Source organism: Mus caroli, unplaced genomic scaffold (assembly GCF_978045245.1).
Source record: "Mus caroli unplaced genomic scaffold, Mus_caroli_1 scaffold_19, whole genome shotgun sequence".
NCBI classification, from domain to species: Eukaryota; Metazoa; Chordata; class Mammalia; order Rodentia; family Muridae; genus Mus; species Mus caroli.
In genome coordinates this window covers 73,194,391-73,220,028 of record NW_028227274.1, presented here as the reverse complement: position 1 = coordinate 73,220,028, position 25,638 = coordinate 73,194,391, and the positions used below count along the sequence as shown (strand labels likewise).

Here is a 25,638-nt window from a genome sequence, read left to right as displayed (position 1 = left end):
GGATAGCCCCTGATTTTAGCTATAAAGATTCAGCTAGTAACGCTTGCCAAAGGTTCATATCTAGAGGACAACTGGCCAAGGCCAACCTAGGGCAGTAGAGACAGACTGCGACTTTCTTCAAAGATGCATGCAGCCAGTCTGTTTCCTGTTTCTGTTAAGTGCAGGTGACACCTGGCCCGTGTTGTAGCTTGCCAATGGAAAAGGGCCAGTGGGGGTTGGGGGTGGGGTGGGGACTGGAGGTGATATCAACTTTCCCACAGATAGACCACAGCGAGTTTTACACTCAAAAGATACAGCCAATCTACTTCTTGTAAATCGGCGACAGTTCACGTGAGCCAAGAAGTGTGCTCGCCTGGCAGCCAGAGTCACAGAACAGGACTGACTCGCTAGGGCCCTTTTTCCCCCCCCCCCACAACGGTCGCTCACTCTAGCGAGGAAGGAGGTGCGGGGCTGCTGCAGGGGTTCTCCTTTCCGGGGAGCGGTGGGACGGTCTCCCCCAGTGGTCCAGGGCGTGGCCAGTAGAGCAATTTTTTTTTCCCCTAGCTGAAGGAGAGTGGATGGTGACGCGCAGCCCCGAGGCTGCGAGTTCCAGTTAGCCTGGCGCTCAGGATCGCCACCGGCTGGGAGGTGCACTGGCTCCGCCACCGCCCCAGACTCAGGAACTCAGCACAGACTCCGGATTACAGTGTCATCCGCTCGTGGCTCACAGACACGAGATCCAGATTAAAGAGAGGGAGGAAAGGATGGATGGAACATAGATAGGAGGATGCTTAATTTCCACTCACTGGGAAGTGGGGCGCGTGGCAGAGGTTGGGCCAGGTGTCTTAGACCCTTTCTGGGTTCAGGGAAGGTGACGTGTGACACTCCGTTTTGACTCCCCAATGACAACAGAACGCCTACCCGAATTGAGCGCTTTCCTAGGCGAGCGAGTCCATTTCCCCAGGATCCCTAAGCCTCAGGAACTGTTAGCCCCTTACATCGCGGGTGAGGGAACGGGCTTGTTCCGAGTGTCGTAGCTAATAATGAAACGAGGTATTTGAGGTGGGGTTTGTGTAACCCCAAAAAGCAGTCCACAGCTCCTGGATCTGCCATCACAATGCTGCTCCCTGGACCAAAGCTGTTGTAAAGAAAGATGGAACGAACACTAGGTGTTTTTCCCCCCTATCCCCACCCTCAGTCGTGGGTGCGGAGTGACCATCCCAGCGCTGGCTGGCTCTCCCATCTTGGAGAAGATGACCTCCCGTCTTCCCGGATCTCTTCTCCAGTGGGAGTACCGTTTTGGAGAAATATCCCTTTGCGCTATCCAGGGGGCGAGTGGCGGATCTGAGGGTTCGGGAATTGGAAAGGAAGCAGGGGAGGCTGGCGACTCAGCAGCCCGTGGAGCGGGTCCGCGGTGCGTAGCTAGTTTCTCCCTGCAGGCGTCCACGTGGTGGGTGTGTGGCACTTTCATTCAAACTTTGGGAAGTTCTCGGTTTGGGCGTCAGTGAAGGTGTGACCAATCAGAGTCCCGAGACGGGAATAAATTATGCAAATATCCATCTGGCGATGGGTCAGATGACTAGAATACTTTAAAAAAGTACCTCTCCTGGAGTTCGCGGTGTGACAGCGGCGAGTCCCGGCTTCTCAGCGGCTCCGGGAGAGGACAGGTCGGGCTGGGCAGCGTGTCCCTCCACACGCTCGCTTTCCCGGTCGCCGCTCGCAGCGCTACCAACCTTCCAGGTTCTGCCAGCTGTCCACCCCATCACCTTCTGGCCGACACCCGGCCTGTCCACTTGTAGTCTCTGGGAGGTTTTAGTGGTTTCAAACCAAACCAAACCAACAAAAACAACAAAAAAGCCCAAACCAAAAACCTGCTTGAGAGGAGGGGGCGTGGCGGGAAAGGATGCGAAACCCGGTTTTCCTGCTCGGCTTTTGGAGCGTCTATTGTTACTTCCCGGCGGGAAGTATCACAACCTTGCGTCCCCAGGGGTCGCTGCGAGGTAACGTGAATTTATTTTTATTCTTCTTCTTCCCCCTTCTCTTCTGCGCTGGGCTCTCACTCAGCAGCCCGTGGAGCGAGTCCGCGGTGCGTAGCTAGTTTCTCAGTGCTTCTAGGTCCCAACGAAATCCTTTCCCACTGCTCTGTCTGTGTTCTCCTCCTGGGTGTTTGAGGCCACTTGTCTCGGCGTTTCAGATGAGAGCATCCGCTAGCAAGCCGTCCTGGAGGCTGCCGGCGGGCAGAGTGCGTGGGCTGGATTCCTCTCTTGTGCTTCCTTCCCAGCTTGTCTGGCTAGCTGAGCTGCCTTCTAGCCGCCCTTAAATTATATCATGTTTTAAACCTTGTCTGGTCTTTGGAGGTTAGTGAGGCTAGAGGATTCTTAGAAAGCGCTCTAACTTCCGGTGCCTCTCACCCCCACCCCGGCCCCCCTTCATCATGCTTAGGTGTCTTGGAAGTTAAGGTGGAGGGTTTCAGGTTGACAATCGCTTGTAGGGAACACCTGGTCTGTGACTGTGACATCCTCCCCGAATAATCTTCCTTCCTCTCCCCCTTCCCCTATTTTTCTTTAGCATCTTGCTCTTGCTTCTTTGGTTCCGAATAACACTCTTTCACTGGAGGCAGCCTGCCCTGGTGAAGTGAGGGAGGGGTCACCCAGAGCCAGCATGAGCTGGTTAAGCAGTGGAGGGTCCCAGAGCACGCAAACCAAGTCCTATCATTTCATTTAGTCTGCAGAGAGAGCGCCAGGAGCTAGGAGTCCACGTTACTTTACGGGTACCTGGGAGCTTAAATTGGAAGAGAAGGGGGGGGGGGAAGGGGCGGGGGCGCGAACCAACCTTCTCCTAGCTAGTGTTAGCTTGAAGGGTGACTTGAGGTAGGTGGCATCGCATCTGAAGTTCCTTCAACGTTCTGTGTTTGGTAGTTCAGAGTCTTGAGGGGATGGTGCCATTCGTTTGAAAAGTATCACTGCATCCCAGTACCAGGGACTCTTGGTGGTGGAGGAAGACAGCAAGGAGCAGAATAGACTGCAGTCCTTATCCTTGTGAGATCTAATATCAGCCGTTCCAACTAATGTATGCAAAGGGTACTCAGGAATGAGGCAGGAAAATGAAGCTGAGGAGGGAGGTTAAACTGTCCGTTTGCGGGGGGCGGGGTGTCGGGGGGGGGCACCTTTTATCGTGTGGTCAGGGAGAGCCTTATCTAGAACTTGACACCCCTCCCCCAGCAAGAAACTGAGAGGGTCATCTGAGTGAAGAACTATCGTGAAGGCCCAGAAGCCAAAGTGACCTGAAGTTGTAGGAACCAAGGTGGATTGCGGTGAGGTGAGGTCAGAGCAAGCTGGGGAATCAGGGTGGTCCTCCGTTATCTATGGATGGGTTTAGCTTCACTCTCTCTCCGGAGGCCAACAGCTCCCTTTCTTCCTAAGCTACCCCATCTGCTCTCTGCGAGAATGGCTCTCTCTCTCCCGGGGTTGGAGGACTGAACTGATAATGTTGCTAGCTCAAATTTCTGCCAGTTGGGGCTTCAGTTTCATGACAGCTAACCCGTGTTCGGGTCATGTGTCTTGAGCTGTTTTTTTTTTTTTTTTTTTGGATTTTTATCCCTCTTATGTGTAGCATATGTCCCCAGCCCCTTGTGTCTCCATGGCTATGGCTTCTCTGCCGTTTTCCTCCTTTTGTTCTCCCTTGGGGGTAGGGGATGGTATCTCAGGTAGCCTCGATTAGCCTCAGACTCACAAGCATGTGCTAGCTACCACACCTGGTTTATGGTGCTAAGGATCAAACTGTGATTTGTGCATGCCGGGCAGGCACTCAGCTGTCTTGAGTCCACTCCCTATTTCCCTGTGTACCTTTTAGATTCTGAAGATTAAATCCATGGCCGTAAGCATGCACTAAACACACTGTACTGCACAGCTACACATCCTTTGTCCCTTACAGCTATGATTGCTCATTATTATTTAAAAATTGGAAACCAGGGCTAGCTAAATTGTTCAGACTTGCCTTCAGTTCCCTCTGTACCTCAGGCAGGTCTCCAGCCTGCTGTCTTCCTGCCCTCAGCCTTCATAATAGCTGTGATTACAGCCTTGTGCTACTTATAAGAACTGGCTTATCCTTCTGTGTCTTAACTCTTGGCTTAAGTAAACTCCGGGATGCTCATTTGATCTCTCCCTGAGGTTTCCGGGTAACAGCTGAGTACACTCTCTTTGCCTGATCCATTATCGAGAGAGGTTTACTAGGATGGTTGGAGGAGTGGGTCAGGATGGTAGCAGTGTGGGTCAGTTAGTGACTATCTTAAATGACAATGTCATCATGGCCATAAGTGCCGCGTCCTAGGAGCAGGAAAGGGCAGCACTCTCTGTGACAGAGAGCAGGAAGGGACAGCTTTGCTGCTCGGAGGAATTTTCCCATGGCTTCTGCTGTTGGAGTAACAAACTGGTGCTTGTTGCCCCCGCAGAGAGCCCCCGAGAATGTGTAAGGTCTTTGAAGTAAGTGCTAGGACCCAATGGGAATACCAGAGAAAAGTCGTTTGTACAGTGGGTCAATACCCTTTTACCCCCAATTGCAAAATCCCAAACCTCTCAAAACTTGGAACTTGGGAACTTGCAGGGCAAAACCTGACCTTATATGCTCTCAACTGGACTGGCAGCAAATCCCCAGAGAAAGCTATTTGTAACCTTTGTAATTTTTTCTCTAGCGTGTGAGTTGTCCTATGTTTCTCTGCAGAAAAACATTAGTACATTTGGTCCTTGGGGGAATACCTAGGACTCTGCTGGGGCTGCCATGCAATGTGTGGTATGTTTCACAATGCTTGCCTCCCCCTTTGATGTCACTGTCACTCTCCCCGACACCCCCCTCCCCCTCCCCCAGTTTTGCTATAAAGCCCTGGCTGGCTGGATCTCACTATGTTGCTCATGTTGGTCTCAGGCTAGTAATCCTTTTTGCTTCAGCTCCCCAAGTGCTGAAGTTAGTCATTTGAACTAATTTGAACAGGTGTGAGCCACCAGGCCTATAGGGCAGGGGGTGGGGGTGGGGAAGGAGGGAATGGATGAGGACATATTCCCATGTACCTGGAACTCTCTAGCCCATGCTAGCCTAGGATACACAGGCATCCTGCCTCCACCTCATTCTGCCTCTGGGGTGCTGGTATTATAGGCACATACCATTGTGCCTGGCCAAAAAGATTTTTTTTTTTAAATCTGAAAATTTCTGGATTTTTGACTTGACTGGTCTTCAGCATTCCAGGAAAAGAGGACCCACTCTCCAAGGGCAGGAATTTGAAGGAGGGAAGGAAGGCAACATCAGTTTGGTAGGGAAAGATAAAGAGAAGTATGGTAGACAGCTACTTACTTTTGAGCTACAGAATTTAGTTCAAATGACTAATTAATACTCACTGAAGAGAATTGAGATATTGGATTTATAGTAGCTTTAGATTCCCTTAGGAGGCAAAGAGGAAACACTCAGTAGGTGTAAACAGTAAAATCCAAATGAAAAGGCTCAAGGTTGGATTCGAACTCACAACTCCAAGCACCACAAGTATTTACCCTGCTCTTTCTCCCCAGATGAGCATCATAAACCCACTGGAGTACCAGCTCCCGCCAGACCCTCTGTGGCTTTTCACATCCGCACTTCTAAGGACCCAGAGCAGGAAGGGTGTAATCTTTCCCTTGGTGACAGCAAACTCTTAGAAAACTGTGGCTTCAACATGACAGCCAAAACCTTCTTCATCATTCATGGATGGACGGTGAGCCCAGGAGGGGGTTCTGCAGCTTTATAGAAGATTTGATTCCTTTTGTTTTGGTCAATTAGAAAGAATAGCGGTGCTTCCAGATTCCAAATTCTCCCCCCCTCCTTCCTTGTGGGCTGCTTGTATTTCGGACAGCTGTGAAGAATGTAATGGGCGCTTCTCAGAGGGGGTAATCTGGACTCAGCAGGGTGGCATTTAGGGCTGGCATGCAATGGGCTTTCAGAAAGTGGTTCTCTTGAGGCAGGCAGCCCAACTCCTCTAGCTCTGAAGGAGCTCTAATTATGCTTAATTACATTGGCCAACCACTGCCTGGAGGGGAACCTTCTTACTCCAAGAGCAGAGCTGAACTGAAGCAAGTAACTGGCTCAGAGACTCGGAGGGGCCAGCTGGCCCGGTTGGCTGGCTTCTATTGGCATGCTGCCCTCCTGTTTGCATAGAGATGGCCCCGTTTAAAGGCACTGGGCTCTTTATGTGCCCTAGCTGAGCAATTTCCATTGAAAGGCCCATGACAAACTTCAACAAAAAGGGGCTTTAACACTCAGCTTCAGAAACCCTTGGCCAGCAAGGGATTTGTTCATTCATATAATGACAGTCTGTAGGAAAATGGCGCTATTAAGTGAACAGGTTTCTGCCTGGACTAATTGGGAGGGGACGTTCTTCGGCTTAATGATGAGAAATTCATATCCGTTACATTCTTGCTGGGGCTTTAGATCTACTGTCAACAGTTGGGGTCGTCGGGCTTGGGGGTTTTGGAAGGGTAGGAGTCTACTTTCCTAAAGTGAATGAAGAGAAGACTGAGGGCCTGTCTGTCTGTCCGTCTGTCTTCATCCCTCTGGACACGAGTGGAATCTCACATTTGAATTTCTCTAAGGTCCTCCTGTCAAAATGCAAATACTAACCGCCCGCAGCTTACAAGTGGGGAGCATTCCAGAAAGTTCTTTTGTAATGTGTTTGGAACTTGGAATGGCAGTTTCCCACAGAAGGAAGTTGTAAATAGTGTTTGGGTTCCCAGGCTAAGCACAGAAAATCTATTTATTTGATAATGTACATGTGGATCGGTTTACAACTGCTTCTAGTCATCATGTATAATGTTGCTTCTGTGTGTGTGTGTGGGGGGGATGTGTTCTGAGTTCTAGTTTGGGATTCCAGGGGTGGATTTTTCTTACTCCGGGGTCAAGAGGATGGCAGAGATGGGCTGTGGGGAAGGACTCATTTGTTAACTTGGTGTGAGTGACAGTGCCTCCCTGCATCTCCGAGGGAGGAGCTAATTCTCCAAGGCAACCTTCTCCAGCTCCCTGAAGGATGGGACCAGGCCACTTGCCTGACAGAGAGAGGGATTCAGATTAACATCAAGCCACCATCCATCATCACTAACACCCATGCAAAAGAGAGTAGGGCAGTGTAGCACAGCACATCAGCTGTGAATATTCTAATGGGAAACTGGAGCTATGAAGAGCAGTGGAGGGGAGGTGGGGAAGAAGCATCAAGCCTTTCTGCCTTCGGCTGACTTGCGCAGCCTATGTGAAGGATCAATCAGATGGGGAGAGGAGCATGGGATTTCTCAAGTCCAGAAGGAGAATTAAAAGGAGAATAATCGTTCTGTTCTCTTTGCAGATGAGTGGTATGTTTGAGAGCTGGCTGCATAAACTTGTATCAGCCCTGCAGATGAGAGAGAAAGATGCTAACGTAGTGGTGGTTGACTGGCTGCCCCTGGCTCATCAGCTGTACACGGATGCAGTCAATAACACCAGGGTGGTGGGACAGAGAGTAGCTGGGATGCTTGACTGGCTGCAGGTAAGCGGAGATGAAAGGGAGGCATCTTCCCCAACATTTGCAGAGCACGCGTTGTCACTGTGAACTTCAAGTATGATCAAAATCTCTAGCATTACAGTTTACTAAATTAAAGCCCTGCACGAACTACCTCAAATCCCTCACCAGAGCCTTTTAATTATTAATAGATCCCTGGGTTCCTCTGTTACTTTATTTGCTATTAAAAAAAAAAAAAGTCTTGCGGGAGATGAGTTCCTGATCTTAGAAGCCAATGCCCTCGGGGTGGTTGTGAATGGCCAGGAGCCACTCTTAATTAGAAAGAGCCAAAGACGGCTGCCATGCTAAGGGATGGCAAGGAGGCTGCTTTAGATAGATCAGCCACTGCACTGTTTGGAATAGTGTGTGAAAACAGATCTGGGGGTCTTGATTTACTTTTTGTAAGCTAACCGCTTGCCTGAGACTTATAGACTTAACAGGGGTTGAGCATTTCCAGCCTGGCTCTCCTCTCACCCGGGAATCCTATGAGTCCTGGCAGCATCCTGCGTAAGAATTGCGAGTGGTCATTCTTTGTTCTGACAAGCTTTAGAGAGTGTTTTCTGAGCCACAGGTCAGAGTTTCACCTCAGCATCCCCCAAAAAGGGAACACTGTATGTAGGAAACCAGGTAGTTTAAGGTGAGGAGTCAGAAGTTCTTGGGGGGTAGAATATAGAGGTCAAAGCCTAAGGGTACAGGTAGGTTGCAGGTCATTGCAGCCACAGCTGGCACTTTGGTCTGCAAAGTGGTGTCCTTTGGTGTCCTTTACTTCTACATTGATGCATCTGCGTCCTTTAAATTCTGCCCCAAAGAAAGGAAACCATTCTTCGCTTGTAGAGGAAAGGTCAGGCGCGACACCTGTAGTCACATCTTCCACCCCACCTCCTGGGCATTTCAAGAGCCACACCAAGTCCATTAGAACCTTCTGCCCTGGTGGACCATCCATATTGCATGCCAGCAACACTGGCAATGCTACAGGGAGTCTTATGCCTATGACCCCATGACCCTTCTTTTATCATGATGGGCTTGTTGAGTTGTTGGTAGCCCTGGAATCTCAGGATTACACTCTTCAGCTTATACTCTTCGACGATTTTCTGCAGGAGAAGGAAGAGTTCTCTCTTGGGAACGTTCACTTGATTGGCTACAGCCTTGGAGCACACGTGGCTGGATATGCTGGCAACTTTGTGAAAGGGACAGTGGGCAGGATCACTGGTAAGATCTGCTTCCAGTGTGTGTGTGTGTGTGTGTGTGTGTATGTATCTATATGTGTGTGTGTATATGTATGTATATATAAATAAAAATATATGTATCTATATGTGTGTATTATATGCATGTATATAAAAATATAAATATCTATGTATCTATGTGTGTATATGTGTGTATCTATATGTATGTATATATATATAAATATGTATTTGTATGTGTATATATGTATATATAATACAAATATATATATTTATCTATATGTGTGTTAAGTATGTGTGTGTATATATATATATACTATATATATGTGTATATGTATGTGTGTGTTTACCTATACACACACACACACACACATATATATATATGAGTTGTGTTAGCTGTGCCCTTCCATATGTATATATATGCATATATATACATATATTCCATATGTGTATATATATATATATATATATATATATATATATATATAAGCTGTGTTAGCCATACCTTTCTGACTTTTTTCCTTCCTGGGAGAAATTCAAGGTGGGGAAATACCAAGGTCTTTGAAAATAGGAACATAGTTTGGAAACCACTGATCTAGTTCACGAGGAGAGGAAACAGGCAGAGGTGAGACAATTTGCTTAGGGCCAAATAGCTAAGAACTATAAAGCAGGAGCCAAAGGGCCCTGCCCTGGCTTCCAAGCTTCTGAGTGTTCAGTTTTGGTTTCTACCCTTGAGATTCCAGAGAGTTGAGAAAGGAGCGAGTGGTAGAGTCTGCTTTGAATCCTGCCTCTGCTCTCTTACTTTATCGGCTGACACTTTCCAGGGTTCAGGATGTTTCTTTATCAGTAACTGTGACCTGTGCAGAATGAGTCATTGAATTTTGTAATTAAAGAGACTTTTTTTTTTAATTGAAATGGATTTTTTTTAATGCTTGAATTTGGACTAAATTATTCAACGATTAGGTAAAATGTCCAAGATCCTTTATTCATTGTTTGGAGGCTGTCAGTTACACAAGAGAGCTTCCTCCAACTAAGGCTGTTGGTAAATTTATTCCCCTGACCTTCTTTCTCCTTCCAGCATTACTTTACAGCCATCCATCCCTAGCTCCCGTCTCATCCCTAATACACTAAGGATGAGGTCTTAGATTTCTTTCTGTTGCTATAGTTGAATGGCACAGACTGGATAACTTATAGTGCATAGGAAGTTTTTTTTTTTTTTTTTCCTTCCTGGCATCTGTTTGCTGCATGCTAACATGATGGAGGGCATTTCATGATTAACTAGAACAATCGTGCTTGTTTAGGTCGTTCTTTCTCTTATAAAACCACCAGAATCAGGGCTGCAGAGATAGCTCCGTGGTGATAAGTATTGTCTGTTCTTCCAATGGACCCAGGTTCAGTTTCTAGCAACCCACATGCAGCTCACAACTGTCTCCAGGACAGTACCTCCAGTTCCAAGGGGTCTGACACCCTCACACCAATGCACATAAAATAAAATAATAAAATAAATTACTTCAAAAAAACCCAACCCACTAGAATCTAGTTGTCAATCTTACCCTGATGACTTTTTCTGATGCTAATTGGCTCTCAAACATCTCACCCCCAAATACCATGGATAATCTGGGATTACTTTTTCTGTCCATGAATTTTGTGGGGAGGACACATTTAAGTCACAGTTAGAGGGCACCTAGAAGAAAAGGAATGACCATCTTTCCCTGTAGTGCTTTTATTTTAAGACAGTACTCAGGTGGAAAGGAGTCTAATAGGTGTGCATACTGAGAGTCTAATAGGTGCACACGGAGTCTAACAGGTGTGTATACGCAGATTGATAGGTGCACACAGAGAGTCTAATAGGTGCACACAGAGTCTAATAGGTGCACACACAGAGTCTGGTGGGTGTGTACACCCTCAGATTAATAGATACACACATAGTCTAATAGGTGTACACACATCTAATGGGTGCACACATAATCATATACATACAAACTCCTTTAGAGCCAGTGATTCCATCCAGCGTAGCTCGAGAGCCCTTCCTCCTGACTTGTAGTGTACAGGGGCTTGAACTGTCCAAAGGAGGCCATGATTGTGTGGCCATTCTCCAGTGTTCCAGAGCCGGGTCAGCCAGGGGCAAACTTGTAGCACACATGTGGTCTCTACCAGGATCAAGGTCCAATGTGTCCTTGGGAACAAGGACAAACCAAAGACTTGGTTTTCCCCTGTTTCTAGTTTGAGGAGAGATAGGGCTAGCAACAGAGCTTCCCAGTTCATTTTGCTTGTTTGAGTGCTAACTGCTGAGGAAGAGGCCTCAGGGTAGTGTAGTGATACCACCGTGCAGAGACCACAGGTGCCCTTAGCTCAGGGCCTTTAAGAGACTTGAGTCCCAGGCTTGTTTGGCTCAAGGGTGTGGGTTTTGCAGAAGTTGAACCTTCCACAGCTCCAGACAGCAATCTGTGGAGCAGAGGGAAGAGGTCATGCATTCCTAACTGGATCAGCAAGAACTGAGCAGGTAGATTCTTTTAAGAGTATGACTGAAGCCAGGCGTGGTGGCACATGCCTTTAATCCCAGCACTTGGGAGGCAGAGGCAGGCAGATTTCTGAGTTGGAGGCCAGCCTGGTCTACAGAGTGAGTTCCAAGACAGCTAGGGCTACACAGAGAAACCCTGCGTTGAATTCCTCCCCCCGCCCCCCCAAAAAAAGAGTATGACTGTATGACCAAGGTTTGCATCCTGGGCAGGCTATAGGATAGGTGTTGTTTAACATCCAACCCTTAAGCATATGGTACTTCCTCCATGCTATCTGTAAGCCACACAGTAACCTTGCAGCTTTCACAGATGGGGGAAGGAGGACCGGATGATTCAAAAATTAGCCCAATATCTTGCCCAATATTAAGTCACAGATCTGGGATTCAGGCCAGGTTACTAGGTTTCAGGGCCTGCCCTTAGCTACTATCTAAAAGTATAGATATAATATATAGTAATAATAATAATAATAAAAAAATCAGATCATGTCACTTTTCGCCTTAGCTTGTGGGCCAGGGATGTGTGTCACACAGTCCGAGCAGGGAGCTGGCTCAGTCTGGGTAGGTGAAGGCCCCACACTGGCCTGGGAGGCCCCCTCAGCTGTCGGCATTCCTCCAGCCCAGCTTCGTTTCCATGGAGTTGCCCGTCTGGTGGGGACCTTTGTTTGCGCCAAGCAAAGAGCCCCTCTCTTGTATTGGTTGCAAAGCATAATGTTCCTCTTCTTTCTTTTCCCCTTCGGTGCACATGGTGAGAGGCAGGGAGACGCTTCTGTGCCACAATGTGGCCTTGCAGCCTATCAAACAGGACACTGGAGACCATCCTGGAAGGGCACACTTTCATGCCATCTTTCTTCTGGTCCTGGGCTAGGGTTGAGCCCTAAGTAGCCTGGGATCCCTTTCTGCCATGGTCACCCATAAAACCATCTAGACTTCTCTCACTTGCTGGTTTTGGCCTCCACACGTTTCCATGAGCCGTGAATCTTAGTCTGTTCATTCTAGAAAGCAGCTCTGCCTTTGTCCTAAAGCCACCTTCTCACACGCACCCGGTGACCTCACCGTTCCCTCGACCTGATCTGGGGAACATGGTTCTGTCGCCCATTGCCTCTTTCCAAGATGTGGATTGGCTGGGTGTTGTGACGCTTGCTTTCATCCCAGCAGAAGCAGGTAGATCTCTGAGAGTTCAAGACCAGTGTGGCTTATACAGTGAGTTCTACAAGAGTGTGGGGTGTGCAACTGGACAGAAGCCAGTTCCCTGCTGCAGAGAGGTTGGTGGGAAGGGTCTGCTTTTAGGCATGGAGGCTGCAGCATGTGGCGCTGGTTAGCGTTCTGCCAGCTCCCGGGGCTCTTGTCCCAAAATAAATGAATAAATAAATAATAAACAACACAAAACGAATGAGGTGAGTTTTCAGCCATATCACCTCCAGGCCTTGGTGTCTCTAGACTAGGGTCTCTCAGTCTGGGAAATGCTGCTCTGTGGGGCCCATGGAGATTTGTGGGTGTATGTGTGCGTTTGTGCGCATGCGTCAGGGCCATGTGACACGGTTTAGGATGTGTATCTGCATCTCTGGCCTGTCCTCAGTAGATGCTGCTAGTTCTCCTACCCACAAGTGCCATAAACAGGAATTTCTTCTGAAATCAACCAGACGTTTCTCGGTGATGAAAGCACTTCCCGGGGTCCAACATTGCTCAGGATGAAATAGGGCCCATTTCTTACTGCTTAACTTGTTCCGCATTGTTTATTTATTTATTTATTTATTTATTTTCATCTGTAGAGCAAGGAGCCTTCCTGATTGGGACAAATTCAGTTCATTCAATCACAGTTTGATAATTGTATATATATACAGACAAGTTCTTAAGTTCTTAATCTCTTATTTATTTATTTATTTATTTATAACATGAGCTATATAAATTGAGGCCCGAGGTTCCACTTCATATATGATCCTGAAGACTAGAGAAAATTCTCAGTGTCTGGTCCACAAGCCACTGACTTTTAGGGTCACCTGGAGAACCAATCTACATTTATGCTTTGCTGGGGGTGGGGTGGGGTGTGAGAGTGTGGGGGCTCCCATTCACTCTTTTTTTGGGGGGGGGGTTCGAGACAGGGTTTCTCTGTGTAGCCCTGGCTGTCCTGGAACTCACTCTGTAGACCAGGCTGGCCTCGAACTCAGAAATCTGCCTGCCTCTGCCTCCCAAATGCTGGGATTAAAGGCGTGGGCCAACATTGCCTGGCTCACTCTTTCTTTTAAACAATGTTGCTATGTTTGTTTAGATCAGAATGAGAAGTCAGCATTAAGTCACACCCTGTGGTGCACACTTGACCAGTTGCCTCCCCACATGCTCTCCTGATGCATCTGGCTTAGAGAGCATCTTCCCTCAGCACACGTGGACTCTACCGCAAGACTCAGCAGCGCAGCACCTTGACCCTGACACTAAGTTCGCTTGGGCTTCCTCTGCTGCAGGTCTGGATCCCGCCGGTCCCATGTTTGAAGGGGTGGACATCAACAGAAGGCTGTCCCCGGACGATGCAGACTTTGTGGACGTCCTGCATACCTACACGCTTTCCTTTGGCTTGAGCATTGGGATTCGGATGCCTGTGGGTCACATTGACATCTATCCCAATGGCGGTGACTTCCAGCCAGGCTGTGGATTCAATGATGTCATCGGATCTTTTGCATATGGAAGTGAGTCTCTATGTGTCCGTCTGGTGCTGGATTCACTCTATCCGTCTTGTGAGTCAGCCCGAGCTGTTAGTGGAGTTAACAGAGTTCAATTAATCACTCCTACCTCTTCCCACAGTGGTGACACACACTGCTTGCCTGTTAACATTCACCTGCTTCCAAATCACAGTCGTTATTAATTAATTTTCCTTCTGCTTGAGACAGAGTCTCATTACGTAGCCCTGGCTGGCCTGGGACTTGAAATGTAGACCAGACTGGATTCAAACTTACAGAGATCTGCCTCCCACTGCCTTCTGTGTTAGAGATATGTGCCACCATGCCCAGCATGGTATTTCTACCCAGACAGCTGTTAGGGCTTAGTGACTACCACATAGCTGCCCTTTGGTACTCAATCTTATTCCCTCTCCTGTCTGTTTTAATGTTTTTTTGAGACAGGGTCTCTGTAGTCTCTATTGTACTGGAGCTTGCTATGTAGAATAGGCTGGCCTCGAACTCACAGAGGTTCTCCTATCTTTCTGCCTTGAATTGTTGGGAATAAAGGCATGTGCCACCACTCCCGGTGGACAGCCTCCTGTTGATGCCCATCCCTTCAGACATGGGTCCAGGGGGATTCAGATCACTTTTAGTATATGAACTCTCTTCTCTCTGTTTCTTGGAGTAAATACTGCTGCCTTCTCTCACAGAGTGGACCGTTACTGTTGCAGTGGTCTTCAGTTCCTCTGTATCTTAGTAGGAGCTTGGAATACCCCCGAGCCTGTGTTAAGAATCACCCACTGCCAGCCTTAACAAACCTAACTGGCGCCAATGAGTGTGTATTGACCACTGACTGAGTGGTGGCTCATCCCACGTGCTCTCTGTCCCGTGTTTTCCTCAGCAATCTCAGAGATGGTGAAATGCGAGCACGAGCGAGCCGTACACCTCTTTGTCGACTCTCTGGTGAATCAGGACAAGCCCAGCTTTGCCTTCCAGTGCACGGACTCCAGCCGCTTCAAAAGGGGGATCTGCCTCAGCTGCCGGAAGAACCGTTGTAATAACATTGGCTACAATGCCAAGAAAATGAGAAAGAAGAGGAATAGCAAAATGTATTTAAAAACCCGGGCTGGCATGCCTTTCAGAGGTAACTTACCTTCCGGCTCCCAAGTGCCCCTTAGGCTTTTTTTACTCTCTTGAAGAGCAGGGTGTGTAGTAGCAGCTCAGGGGAGCTGTGGTCTACTTAGCTGTAGCAAGTTATTGCCAATCAGATCACATTACGCATGCCCTAGTAACGTGGCTCCATAGAAACCCAGGGTAAGGACCCTTTTGTGATATAGATACTACCCCATAACCATCAGTATCAATATCTTAAAATTCTACCTTGCGTTTGGTCTTCCTTCCTTCCTTCCTTCCTTCCTTCCTTCCTTCCTTCCTTCCTTCCTTCCTTCCTTATTTTTCTTTCTCTTTCTTTCGAGATAGGGTTTCTCTGTATCTGGCTGTCCTGGAACTCACTCTGTAGACCAGGCTGGCCTCAAACTCAGAAATACCCCTGCCTCTGCCTCCCGAGTGCTGGGATTAAAGGCGTTAAGCCACCCCTGGCACATTTCGTTTTTCAAAGCATGTTCATGTTCCATAGATGTGAAACAATGTACCCAGATGGTTGGTTGAATAGTTTCTACTTTAATAACCTGTTTACAATAGTTTGTGAAACATCGTTTTATACAGGAAGACCTTGAGACTCAGAGAGGTTTGTACCTCAGTCCCTAATCCAGTGTCACACAGAAGAAAATAAATAGCTCCAAGTGTCCGAACATCTGACTGCCAAGGTCAGGGTCCTTCTTCAGTGATTTTTTTTTATGCTTTCAGGCAGAGCAAGACCAGAGCCAGGCTGAGACTAGCCTGGGCTAGCAGGATGTTTGTCTCTAAAATTCAGTGTGCTGTATGACTCTTGAGATGCAAGCAAGGCTCACAGAGGTCTCTGTTATTGTCTCTGCAGTTTACCATTACCAGCTGAAAGTTCACATGTTCTCTTACAATAACAGTGGGGACACCCAGCCCACCCTCTACATTACCCTGTATGGTAGCAACGCAGACTCCCAGAACCTGCCCTTGGAAATGTAAGTGCGAGCGTTCTGGGCAACTCCGATTCAGGACAAAGAACGAGTTGGCCCAAGATTGAGAGTGCAAAGGAAGGCACTGGAAGAAGCATAGGAGAGACAAGCCAGCTTGCCCGGGGGAGGAATAGGGTGGTTCTAGCTGGCATCCGTGTCTTCTCTTTCCTCTCGTCTACTGTGTGTTCTCCAAGTCCTTGACTCAGAGGGCTTCAGGGAGAAAAGCTCCTGAGATGAGTCAGCTGTGTGAGAAACTGCTGGATCAGCTGCCCAGAGACGGCTGTTTTATCTCAGGCAACGCCTGACACCAGAGGCTTTAAGGGACTATATGTCATCCCTGGGTCTTCTGTAGTGGTCATCTGTGGGAGGGGTTTGTAGAAGTCTGTAGTGATTGGTTGAATTCCCACCATGCGCAGAGCATCCTCCTGCCAAGTGATGTTGGCTGGGTGTGGCGATGCAACCTGTAATCCCAGCAGTTGGAAGGTGGTGGCGGGAAACTTGTGAGTTCCAGGCCAGCCTGAAAAATACAGTGGGGCCTTGTCAGCAAGGAATAAGGAAGGAAGGAAGGCCACTAGAGTCATACTTGTAAGGGCCCAGCCTTGCTGGAAGACAAGGCTAGACCATCTACAATTGCTAGCTTGATGTGGCAAGGCAGCCCATGCAAATTGGAAGAGGAGGAAGGGTAAGGGAGGGAGAAGGTGAGACTGTAGCCTCTGAGCTGAGGGACAGCATGCTTGCCTTAGGGAGGTGACTTTGTGTCTTCTTTTTTTTTTTCTGTCCTTCTTGTATTGTCTCTTAGGAGTTAGTGGCACAAAGGGAGAACTTCTCGGGAATGGTTTTGATAAGAAGTCGGGCTCTTTGGGCAGAGTTATCTGTCATGTGGAGTGCAACTCAGCTTCACGGCCATGTCATAGTCCATGGTCCTTTGAGGTGGGGGCATGGAGGGTGGGAGGTGGGCAGTTTCCCAAGGGGCAGGGGAATGAGATCAGCCTCGGTCTCACCTTGCAGAGTGGAGAAGATTGAGCTGAATGCCACAAACACCTTCCTGGTCTACACTGAGGAGGACTTGGGCGATCTCTTGAAGATGCGACTTACCTGGGAGGGGGTAGCCCATTCCTGGTACAACCTGTGGAATGAGTTTCGCAACTACCTGTCTCAACCCAGCAACCCCTCGAGGGAGCTGTACATCCGGCGAATTCGTGTCAAATCTGGGGAAACCCAGCGCAAGTAAGTGCTCCTGCCCTTGTCCGTCTGAGTGAGAGGAGAGCACCAGGCTCTTCTGCATTTCCTCCTTGCTCGAGTAGTATGCAGAGCCACCAGCGAAACCTCAACTGACTGTGCAAGGACTATGACTCCCAAATAAGGGCTTCTGGAAACTGTTGTACATCTTATGTCCTGATCACAGCCCCTCAGGAGGACGGGATGGGCAAGGGCTGTCTGGAGTTCAGGGCTTGTTCTGTGCGCCCAGTCTTGTGCCAACCTCGAGGAAGTGGACTTTCTCTGGTCAGGACTCTCTGGGCAGATTGGAGCATCTGGGTCCGTGGGTGATGTCTTCCATGGAACCTACCCGTCCAGAGCTCACTTTCCAGAGCATTGTCAGGTCTCCAGAGGCTCCAAGTCACAGCTGGGGTTGTAACTTCCACTCTGCTGTGCCAGCTGGCAGCCTCTGACTTCTTTGAACACCAAACTGGGAGATCCAGATCTTTATATGTCAACTCTTGTGGCTGTGCTCTAACCCTGCCAAGGAGGGCTCAAAGGCAGTGTCGCCCGGGAGACCTTCCTCAGCAGAGGAGGGTTTTCTCCTCCAACCTCTGCAGTGACCACCATCAGCCTCAGGTTGGGGGATGCCAGCCATCTCCTTTTTGTTTTTCCTCTGACGTTGTCTCCATAATTCTTCCTGTGTCTATCGTCTGGCAGCAAAGGGAGAGAATTGACGCATTGGAAAGGGAGCAAATCCTTTCTTAGAGTGTCTGGTCTAGGAACCTGGGATTGGCAATGTTTTGAGAGGGGAGCTGTAAGCACCCAGCCTGTGATCTCTGTAATTGTACCTGTTCTAGTCCTCTGCAGTCTTAAGTGCAGCCTGCGCTCACAGGTGCGGTAGCAGAAACACAATGATTATAGCAAAACGTTTCAGACACAGTAAACGCTCACTATCGAGACTTGACAAATACAAGCAATTTCCCATATTGAATTCAGATATAGGATTTCAAAAGCCAGAGGTCACAGAAGCTCTTGTCGTCAATTCTGCGCCCCTCCCTTCTTTCAAACCAGGTGGAAGGGGAAGTTTGCATTAACTAATGGTAATGTATTTCCTTCCTTTTTGTTTTTTACACCCACTGGTACTTTTTGTTTATACCCATTAGCAGTATGTAGAATTTGTTTAGATGCATCTAGATTTCCCACAATTGGACATTTATGAGTTGGTCTTAAACATTCAGATGTTGTCTATGGAATTTATCCAATAACCTTAGATGTAGTCTATCGATACTTAACGCTCCAAAGTGGTTGGACCAGTTTTCTCTCTTGGCCCTAGCGTTACAGCTTCCCTCTTCTGTTTCCTTGCCCACAATGGGACACTGTTGCCATTCTGTGAGATGGGAGCAGGTCTCTTGGCATTGTGTTAAGTCACATTTTCTGATCATGAATGAGATAAGCTATCTATCTATCTATCTATCTATCTATCTTTATACATACAGACACACACACACACACACACACACACACACATATATATATATATATGTATATATATATATATATATATATATATATAGTTTATAAACACGTAGGCTCAACGGTGCTTAAACTCCAGAGGAAAGGTCTAGAATATGTATTTTTTCCCCCCTGTCTCAGCATCAGGGTGAAATGTCCAAATACTGTCAGTCATCAGTGTGGTAATCACATTATGAAGGCTGTGTGGTGCAGCCACAAACTATTGTGAAATGATGATTATCAGGCCTTTGATTCTTTCTTATGCTTTTGGCTGTCCACGTGCTGAACCTTTTTTTAGATTTAAAATTTAAGTTTTAAATTACGTGTGTGTGTGTGTCTGTGTGTGTGTGTGTGTGTCTGTGTGTGTCTGTGTGTGTGTGTCTGTGCGTGTCTGTGTGTGTGTGTGTCTGTGCGTGTCTGTGTGTGTGTGTGTGTGTCTGTGCGTGTCTATGTGTGTGTGTGTGTGTGTGTGTGTCTGTGTGTGTGTGTGTGTGTCTGTGTGTGTGTCTGTGTGTGTGTGTGTGTGTCTGTGTGTGTGTGTCTGTGTGTGTGTGTGTGCACATGAGTGCAGGTACTCACAGAGTCCAGAAGACGACATTGAATTCTCTGGGGCTGGAGTTACCGGTGGTTGTGAGCTCGCCTGAGCTGCGTGCTGAGGATAGAAGTCTGTCTTCTCTAAGTGCAGCTTGTGCTCGTAACTGTTGAGTAATCTCTTGGGTCCAGACCTTTGATTTTGGTGTGTAGTTGTTAGTGGATGTTTCATAGAACTGTCCTGTAGGGGCCTCGAGTCTGGTGGGGAGGCTGACCATTCATTTCAAAACTGTAGAACAGTTTCAGTCCTGCAGGAGTGATGGGCGGTCCTGCAGGAGTGGTGGGTGGTCCTCCAGTAGTGATGAGCAATCCTCAAGCAGTGATGGGCAGTCCTGCAGGAGTGGTGGGCGGTCCTCTAGCAGTGATGGGTGGTCCTCCAGCAGTGATGGGTGGTCCTCCAGCAGTGATGGGTGGTCCTGCAGGAGTAATGGGTGGTCCTCCAGCAGTGATGGGTGGTCCTCCAGCAGTGATGGGTGGTCCTGCAGGAGTAATGGGTGGTCCTCCAGCAGTGATGGGCAGTCCTGCAGGAGTGGTGGGTGGTCCTCCAGCAGTGATGGGCAGTCCTGCAGGAGTGGTGGGTGGTCCTCCAGCAGTGATGGGTGGTCCTCCAGCAGTGATGGGCAGTCCTGCAGGAGTGGTGGGTGGTCCTCCAGCAGTGATGGGCGGTCCTGCAGGAGTAATGGGTGGTCCTCCAGCAGTGATGGGCAGTCCTGCAGGAGTGGTGGGTGGTCCTCCAGCAGTGATGGGCAGTCCTGCAGGAGTGGTGGGTGGTCCTCCAGCAGTGATGGGTGGTCCTCCAGCAGTGATGGGTGGTCCTCCAGCAGTGATGGGCAGTCCTGCAGGAGTGGTGGGTGGTCCTCCAGCAGTGATGGGTGGTCCTCCAGCAGTGATGGGTGGTCCTCCAGCAGTGATGGGCAGTCCTGCAGGAGTAATGGGTGGTCCTCCAGCAGTGATGGGCAGTCCTGCAGGAGTGGTGGGTGGTCCTCCAGCAGTGAAGGGCGGTCCTGCAGCCGAGATGGACAGTTCTGTGTAATGGATAGGCAGTGCTGCAGAGTGATAGGCAGACCCACAGCGGTGACTGATGATGATGGCCGTCCTGAAAGCTCTGTAGTGGATACAACGCACGCACGGAAAGGCTCCTTCCCTTTCTCATATGTGAATCTGGAAAGCACTGTCTAGGATTTTGTCTAACAACAGTGACTTCTCTTTTCTCTTAGAGTGACATTTTGCACTCAAGACCCAACGAAGAGTAGCATCTCCCCTGGCCAGGAGCTGTGGTTTCACAAGTGTCAGGAGGGCTGGAAAATGAAAAACAAAACCAGGTAACAAGCACGCTCTCTGTGCTCTTTGCCCACGGCCACCAATGAAAGGATCTCATTTATAAAACTCACGTGGTGGAGGGTGAGAGACAAACACCAAAGCTAAAAACCACGAGGCCTGAGGGAGGGCGGCTGTCCCTCTGCCCCTCGCTGTCTTACTCTCTCTGTGCTTCCTGTATGTATACATAAGTCCCCAGCACCGGCATCCATACCCTTCATCGTAGGGTGGTACTAGGCTGCAGTAGGCAGTAGGGTGAGAAGGTGAGATATAAGCCCATTTATTAGATTTTCTGGAACCCAGGTTGGTATGAGCTGATGGTGGTGTGCCTAATTCTCCCTGATTTGAGGTATAGAAATGCTTGTGTTCTTGTAGAGTCAAGCCAGACAGAGAGGCTCTCCTGTGTGGTATCACATTGCTCAGTGTAGACTCACATGATTTCAGGTGGAGGAAGGCCCATGTCGCGGTGTGTGGCAATGAGTCCCCCGTGGAGCCTGTATTATACCACCTAAGCCAAAACACCTTCTGAAGAGGAGAGAGGCTGTCTCTCTAGCCACTCTCACTCCCTGCCCCTTGCCATCAGGACTGGGTGCTACTCCTGCTGCGGAATGTTGGGCACGCCGCATGTGCCTGTCCGCATCCGTCGGCTTACAGGATCATTTACTTTTATTAACAACCTCAGGAGGCAGGTGTTATTGTGTCTGTGGACATTGAGAAAAACCGAGGCTTGGGGGTAGAGAGTATCTCTCCCAAGTTCCCTGGCGTATGATGGGTCTTTTATACGAAAGCCTGCTCATTTCAGTAGAGAACTTTCACCTGCTCAGATGAAGCATCGGCCTCTGTTTTAGGTACCAAGTACTAAGCAAGCCATGCTCAGGGATTCCTTGTGATTGACCATCTGCCAACCCAGTGGGCCTGACTGCACCCCCAGCTGATCTGGCTTCTGTTAAGGAGTTGTCAGCAGACCCTGCACTTAGCAATCACAGGCTCGTGGGGTCTGAAGACTGGCCCCCCTCGCACTAAGGGGTGCAGCCTAGGGCAGGCTCATTTGATTTTCCTCTATCATTATCATAATCCTTTTTTGTTAGTATTTAGTTTATTGTTAGTATTTAGTATTAATTTCATTGATAGACTGTAAATCACACAAGGACTTACCTAAGGGATAAGGTACTATCCCTTCTATTTTGTTTTAGAAAGTGCTAGCTTATGTAACTTGGTTCACAGTTTTTTCTTTTTTGGGAAACAAGTCAGCCCTTTATTTCCTCTGTCAGGCACAGAAAACAACAGGAACCCAAGGAATGAAGGAGCCACCGGGAAGTCCTGGTGTCCTTAGTCACATGCAGTGCCATCAGATTTTGCTCTCCTGACATGAACTTGTTCACCAATAAGGAGACGAAAGTTCAGGGAGTTCCCGTAGGCGAGAATAGAATTCAGGTCTCTTGGCTCAGCCTTGTTCCCTTCCTGCCACAGTAGAATCCTGAATGCAAAGAAGTTTGATAATTCTGTGTGTGTGTGTGTGTGTGTGTGTGTGTGTATTGTGCAGAGCACATAAATGCATTGACTGTAACATGTGCACCCAGCAGCCTAGACATGCTCCTATGGGTGTTTCTCATGGGAGATCTTTTTATCTTCCTAAGGCCAACAAGTCAATAAATTAGCCTGTCCATGTGTGTTGATTCACATCTTATTAGATACACCTTGGTACAGGTTTGCCCATTTGCTGGTGAGTGACCTAACATTGTATTCACATGGTTCCTTCCAGTCCCTTTGTGAACTTGGCCTGAGAACCCAAGAAGTCCTGGCGTCCACACCCCACTGTTCACACACATGGAGGAAAAGTTACTGCTGAAGACCCACTTGATGGACAATCTCAGCCTTGAGCCCCACGAGGAGCTTGCTTGCTGGGCTCATCCTGTCTCCCCTGACAACTGTGACTTCTCCTGGAGAGGCCTGTGCACTGCTAAAGTTCTTGCTGATGATTCTAACTGTAAACCTTTGTTGCCGCCTCAGGAAGCTGAGGCCAGCTTGTGTGTGAGCACTGGAGTGTCCAGAGCCCTGCACACTCCGGGGGGTGGGGGGAGTACTCTTCCTGTCGCTAGGTGAGTGCTGGCTTTGTCCAACATCAGGGAACACAAGGCTCTGAAGTGGCTCTGTGTGGAAGGTTGGCAGCTGCCTGGCCTCACTGAACCTTAGTGACAAGTCTTTGCCTCAGGAGCTGACTCATGCCATAGAGAGGGGACTGTAGACCAGGCTGGGGCTGCTGCCCTCCCACACGAGGTACTGATGGATCCTGGTTCTATTCTGGGTATTTCATCCTGCCTTCCAGAGCACCTTCTGAAGTTCACATCGTTGGCATTTCCTTTTTATGTTATTCATACTTTGGCTGAACAAACATTTATTGGGCACTTCAGCTCATTAGCACCAGGCATGTGTAGACACATGACTCAACTTCAGCATTTGGAGCCAGCGAGACCAGGATCCCTGGAATCTCTCAAGTTCACTGGCCCCCGAGAGAATGCCTGTGTTAGTTAAAGACAGATGGGATCAAGGCAAGGGCTACAGGCTGAGAGAGCTTGGGCTCGGAGGCTTTTATGAACCATTTCCTCTGAGGGCCACCTTTGATCTCTAGCAGAACAGCAAACAGAACACCGTGCATGCTGGCCACAGCCGTGGAGCCAAGTCTCTGCTGGTTAGGGAGCTATACGGTACTGCAGGAGTTCTACATACCTGCTGTGCAGAGACCAGCCCCGTGGACAGAGCTGGCATAATGGTTGCTACAGTGCTCTTTTTCCCATGAAGTCTTTTGCTTTTATATCAGTGCCTTATCTGTTAAGCTCCAGGAGGAAAGCCCCCTATTCTAGATCTTCATGTGAATGGATAAATGTGACACCCGAGACACCCTTTAGTAGTTTTCGGACAGCTTGCGTGTGTGCCGCCTAATTAGAGCGCAGGGAGCAGGGCAGCTGTTATTCCTGTTTTACCAAGTCAAGGCTTAGGGAAGTTCAGCCACCTGCTTAGATGATATATCAAGGTGGTGGTGGGAGGGGGCGAGCTAAGGACCCAGCAAGGTTTCCTGGAGGCAAAGTTTATGAAATCCTTTCTGTAACTCCATAAAGATGTCTGCAGCTATTTCCTACCCAGATGTTCCTGATGTGATAATCAGGGGACTTTTTTGTTGTTGTTTTTTGATTCAGATGCTATCCATAAAATCCAAACCCTTTCTTTAAGATACAAGCAGAAGAACTCATGGGAGAACGGTTGTGTTTTTGTGGGTGTGCTGTCAGCCTGGGGGGTGGGGTGGGGGATGGGAGAGCGATTACTGTGTTTTGGTTTGTCATGCACATTCTTTGCATCTGTACTGTACCAACTTTATATCACTGTTTCATGCCAAAGTTTTGACGACATAACCAGTTGACCCTTCACACAGAGTGCCCCCCCCCGCCTCCCCCTCCCTCCAGTGCTTCTGTGATTGCTCTGTTGCCATGTGATAGCCACGGCCGTACATCCTGTGACTTCCACCTTGGGTTTAGTAATGGGAGCTTGAGATTGGAGACCTGAGTCCTCCGTGGGTTCTGTATTTATCCATTTGGCTTGAAGCTTTGTTTGTATATCAGCTGCTTTTTTTTTTTTTAAAAGAAAATGCTCAGATCATTATTTATTTCTTGAGTGTATATAATGTATAAAGACAAATCTATGGTTAGTTTTTACTTTAACCGATTTCAAGATTTAAAAAAAATTTAATAGTAAAATAAAAAAGTATACAGCTCTCAGTTGTCCTGTAACTCATTTCTTAAAATTGGAAATGGTATGGCTGCCCAGGTCTTGGACTTGAGACATAACTACTGTAGTGTAGTCTCTGATTGACAAGTTACTGTCAGCAGGAAGTGGATAACCACGTTTATTAATGGATGGGGAAAAAGGCGTACGAATTAAAGCAACATGATCTGAAGGTAGATGTTTGTAAGAACAGGGAGGGTGTGGGACATCAGGGGACATCGGAGAACACCTAGGTTTGGTTGCATGAGCTCAGGTGACTGTGTCTTAAGCTGGGTGGAGGCTGATTTCGCTATTGAGCTGAAGTCCCTGCTGGGACAGGTGGAGACCTAGTGCTTGCTTTTTCACTGAGCTAGCCATAGCATCACTAGAGACATCCAAGATGTCTCCCTTCGGGTCCGCTTCCCGCAATGAGAAGGTGAGAAAAGAAAGAGGAGGCCAGCCTCTAGGGGCTGACTGACAGTTGTCAGAAGTCAATTACAGCTAACAGGAGCGGCTGGGGAATTCTGATTCTGTTCGGGGTTTCTGTTTGGGATTTCCGTGGGCCCAGCTGAAAGCCCTGTTGTTGGATGTGAAAAGAAATTGGATATTGCCATCTGTTTATCAGAAATTGTTCTCCCCTGGAGGAAGGAGATAAACCAAGGTGCTGTTTAACCAAGGTGTCTTGTAGTAAAAATTTTGTAGATATAGTATACATTGTAGTCAAATTTTAGGTTACATAGTATTTATTTATTTTATGATTTTTTAAAAAAAATTAAAACTAGAGTCTTAGTACATCTCCTCAGTCACCGCTCAGTATGTATTTCAGGTTGAACTTGAACTCAGCATCCCCTGCTGTGTGCAGGTCGTGTCCTTGTGCTTACCAATCTTCAGTCATCTTAAATGGATGTAGCACTTTAAATTGAGGCATATTATATAAATTTGATGTTATTTATGGTATTAAATGTTAAAATGCACCTTAAATATTTTTAAAAACAGTAACAGGCTAGTGCTTAGTTACAAATGACTTATCCCACACAACAGCGATACAGTGTTGCATTAATACCACCAAACCCAAGGTGGTTGGTGAGCCCAACCAATCGTTTCTCAGTTTACACCTCCGTGTCTATAGTTGGTTTTTGCTATTTGTCTTGCTTTCTGGACCAGGATGACCTAGCACTCACTCTGTGATGCAGACTGGTTTCAATCCGGGGATCCTCCTGCCTCAGCCTCCAAGTGCTGCTGTTAGAGGCATGTGTCAATATACTCAGTCATGCAACAT

General features: G+C 48.1%; 1 protein-coding gene across 1 annotated transcript; it reads left to right on the top strand.

Annotated features, from left to right (window-relative positions):
- The first annotated feature begins 1,600 nt into the window (after nucleotides 1-1,600).
- Lipg (lipase G, endothelial type) lies at nucleotides 1,601-24,369 on the top strand. Its single transcript, XM_021150459.2, has 10 exons — nucleotides 1,601-1,979; nucleotides 5,535-5,716; nucleotides 7,334-7,513; nucleotides 8,623-8,734; nucleotides 13,681-13,902; nucleotides 14,774-15,016; nucleotides 15,869-15,989; nucleotides 16,992-17,210; nucleotides 20,504-20,608; nucleotides 22,366-24,369. Exons 1-10 carry the CDS (start codon nucleotides 1,883-1,885, stop codon nucleotides 22,385-22,387), a joined length of 1,503 nt encoding a protein of 500 aa, XP_021006118.1. The 5' UTR covers nucleotides 1,601-1,882; the 3' UTR covers nucleotides 22,388-24,369.
- Nucleotides 24,370-25,638: the final 1,269 nt, after the last annotated feature.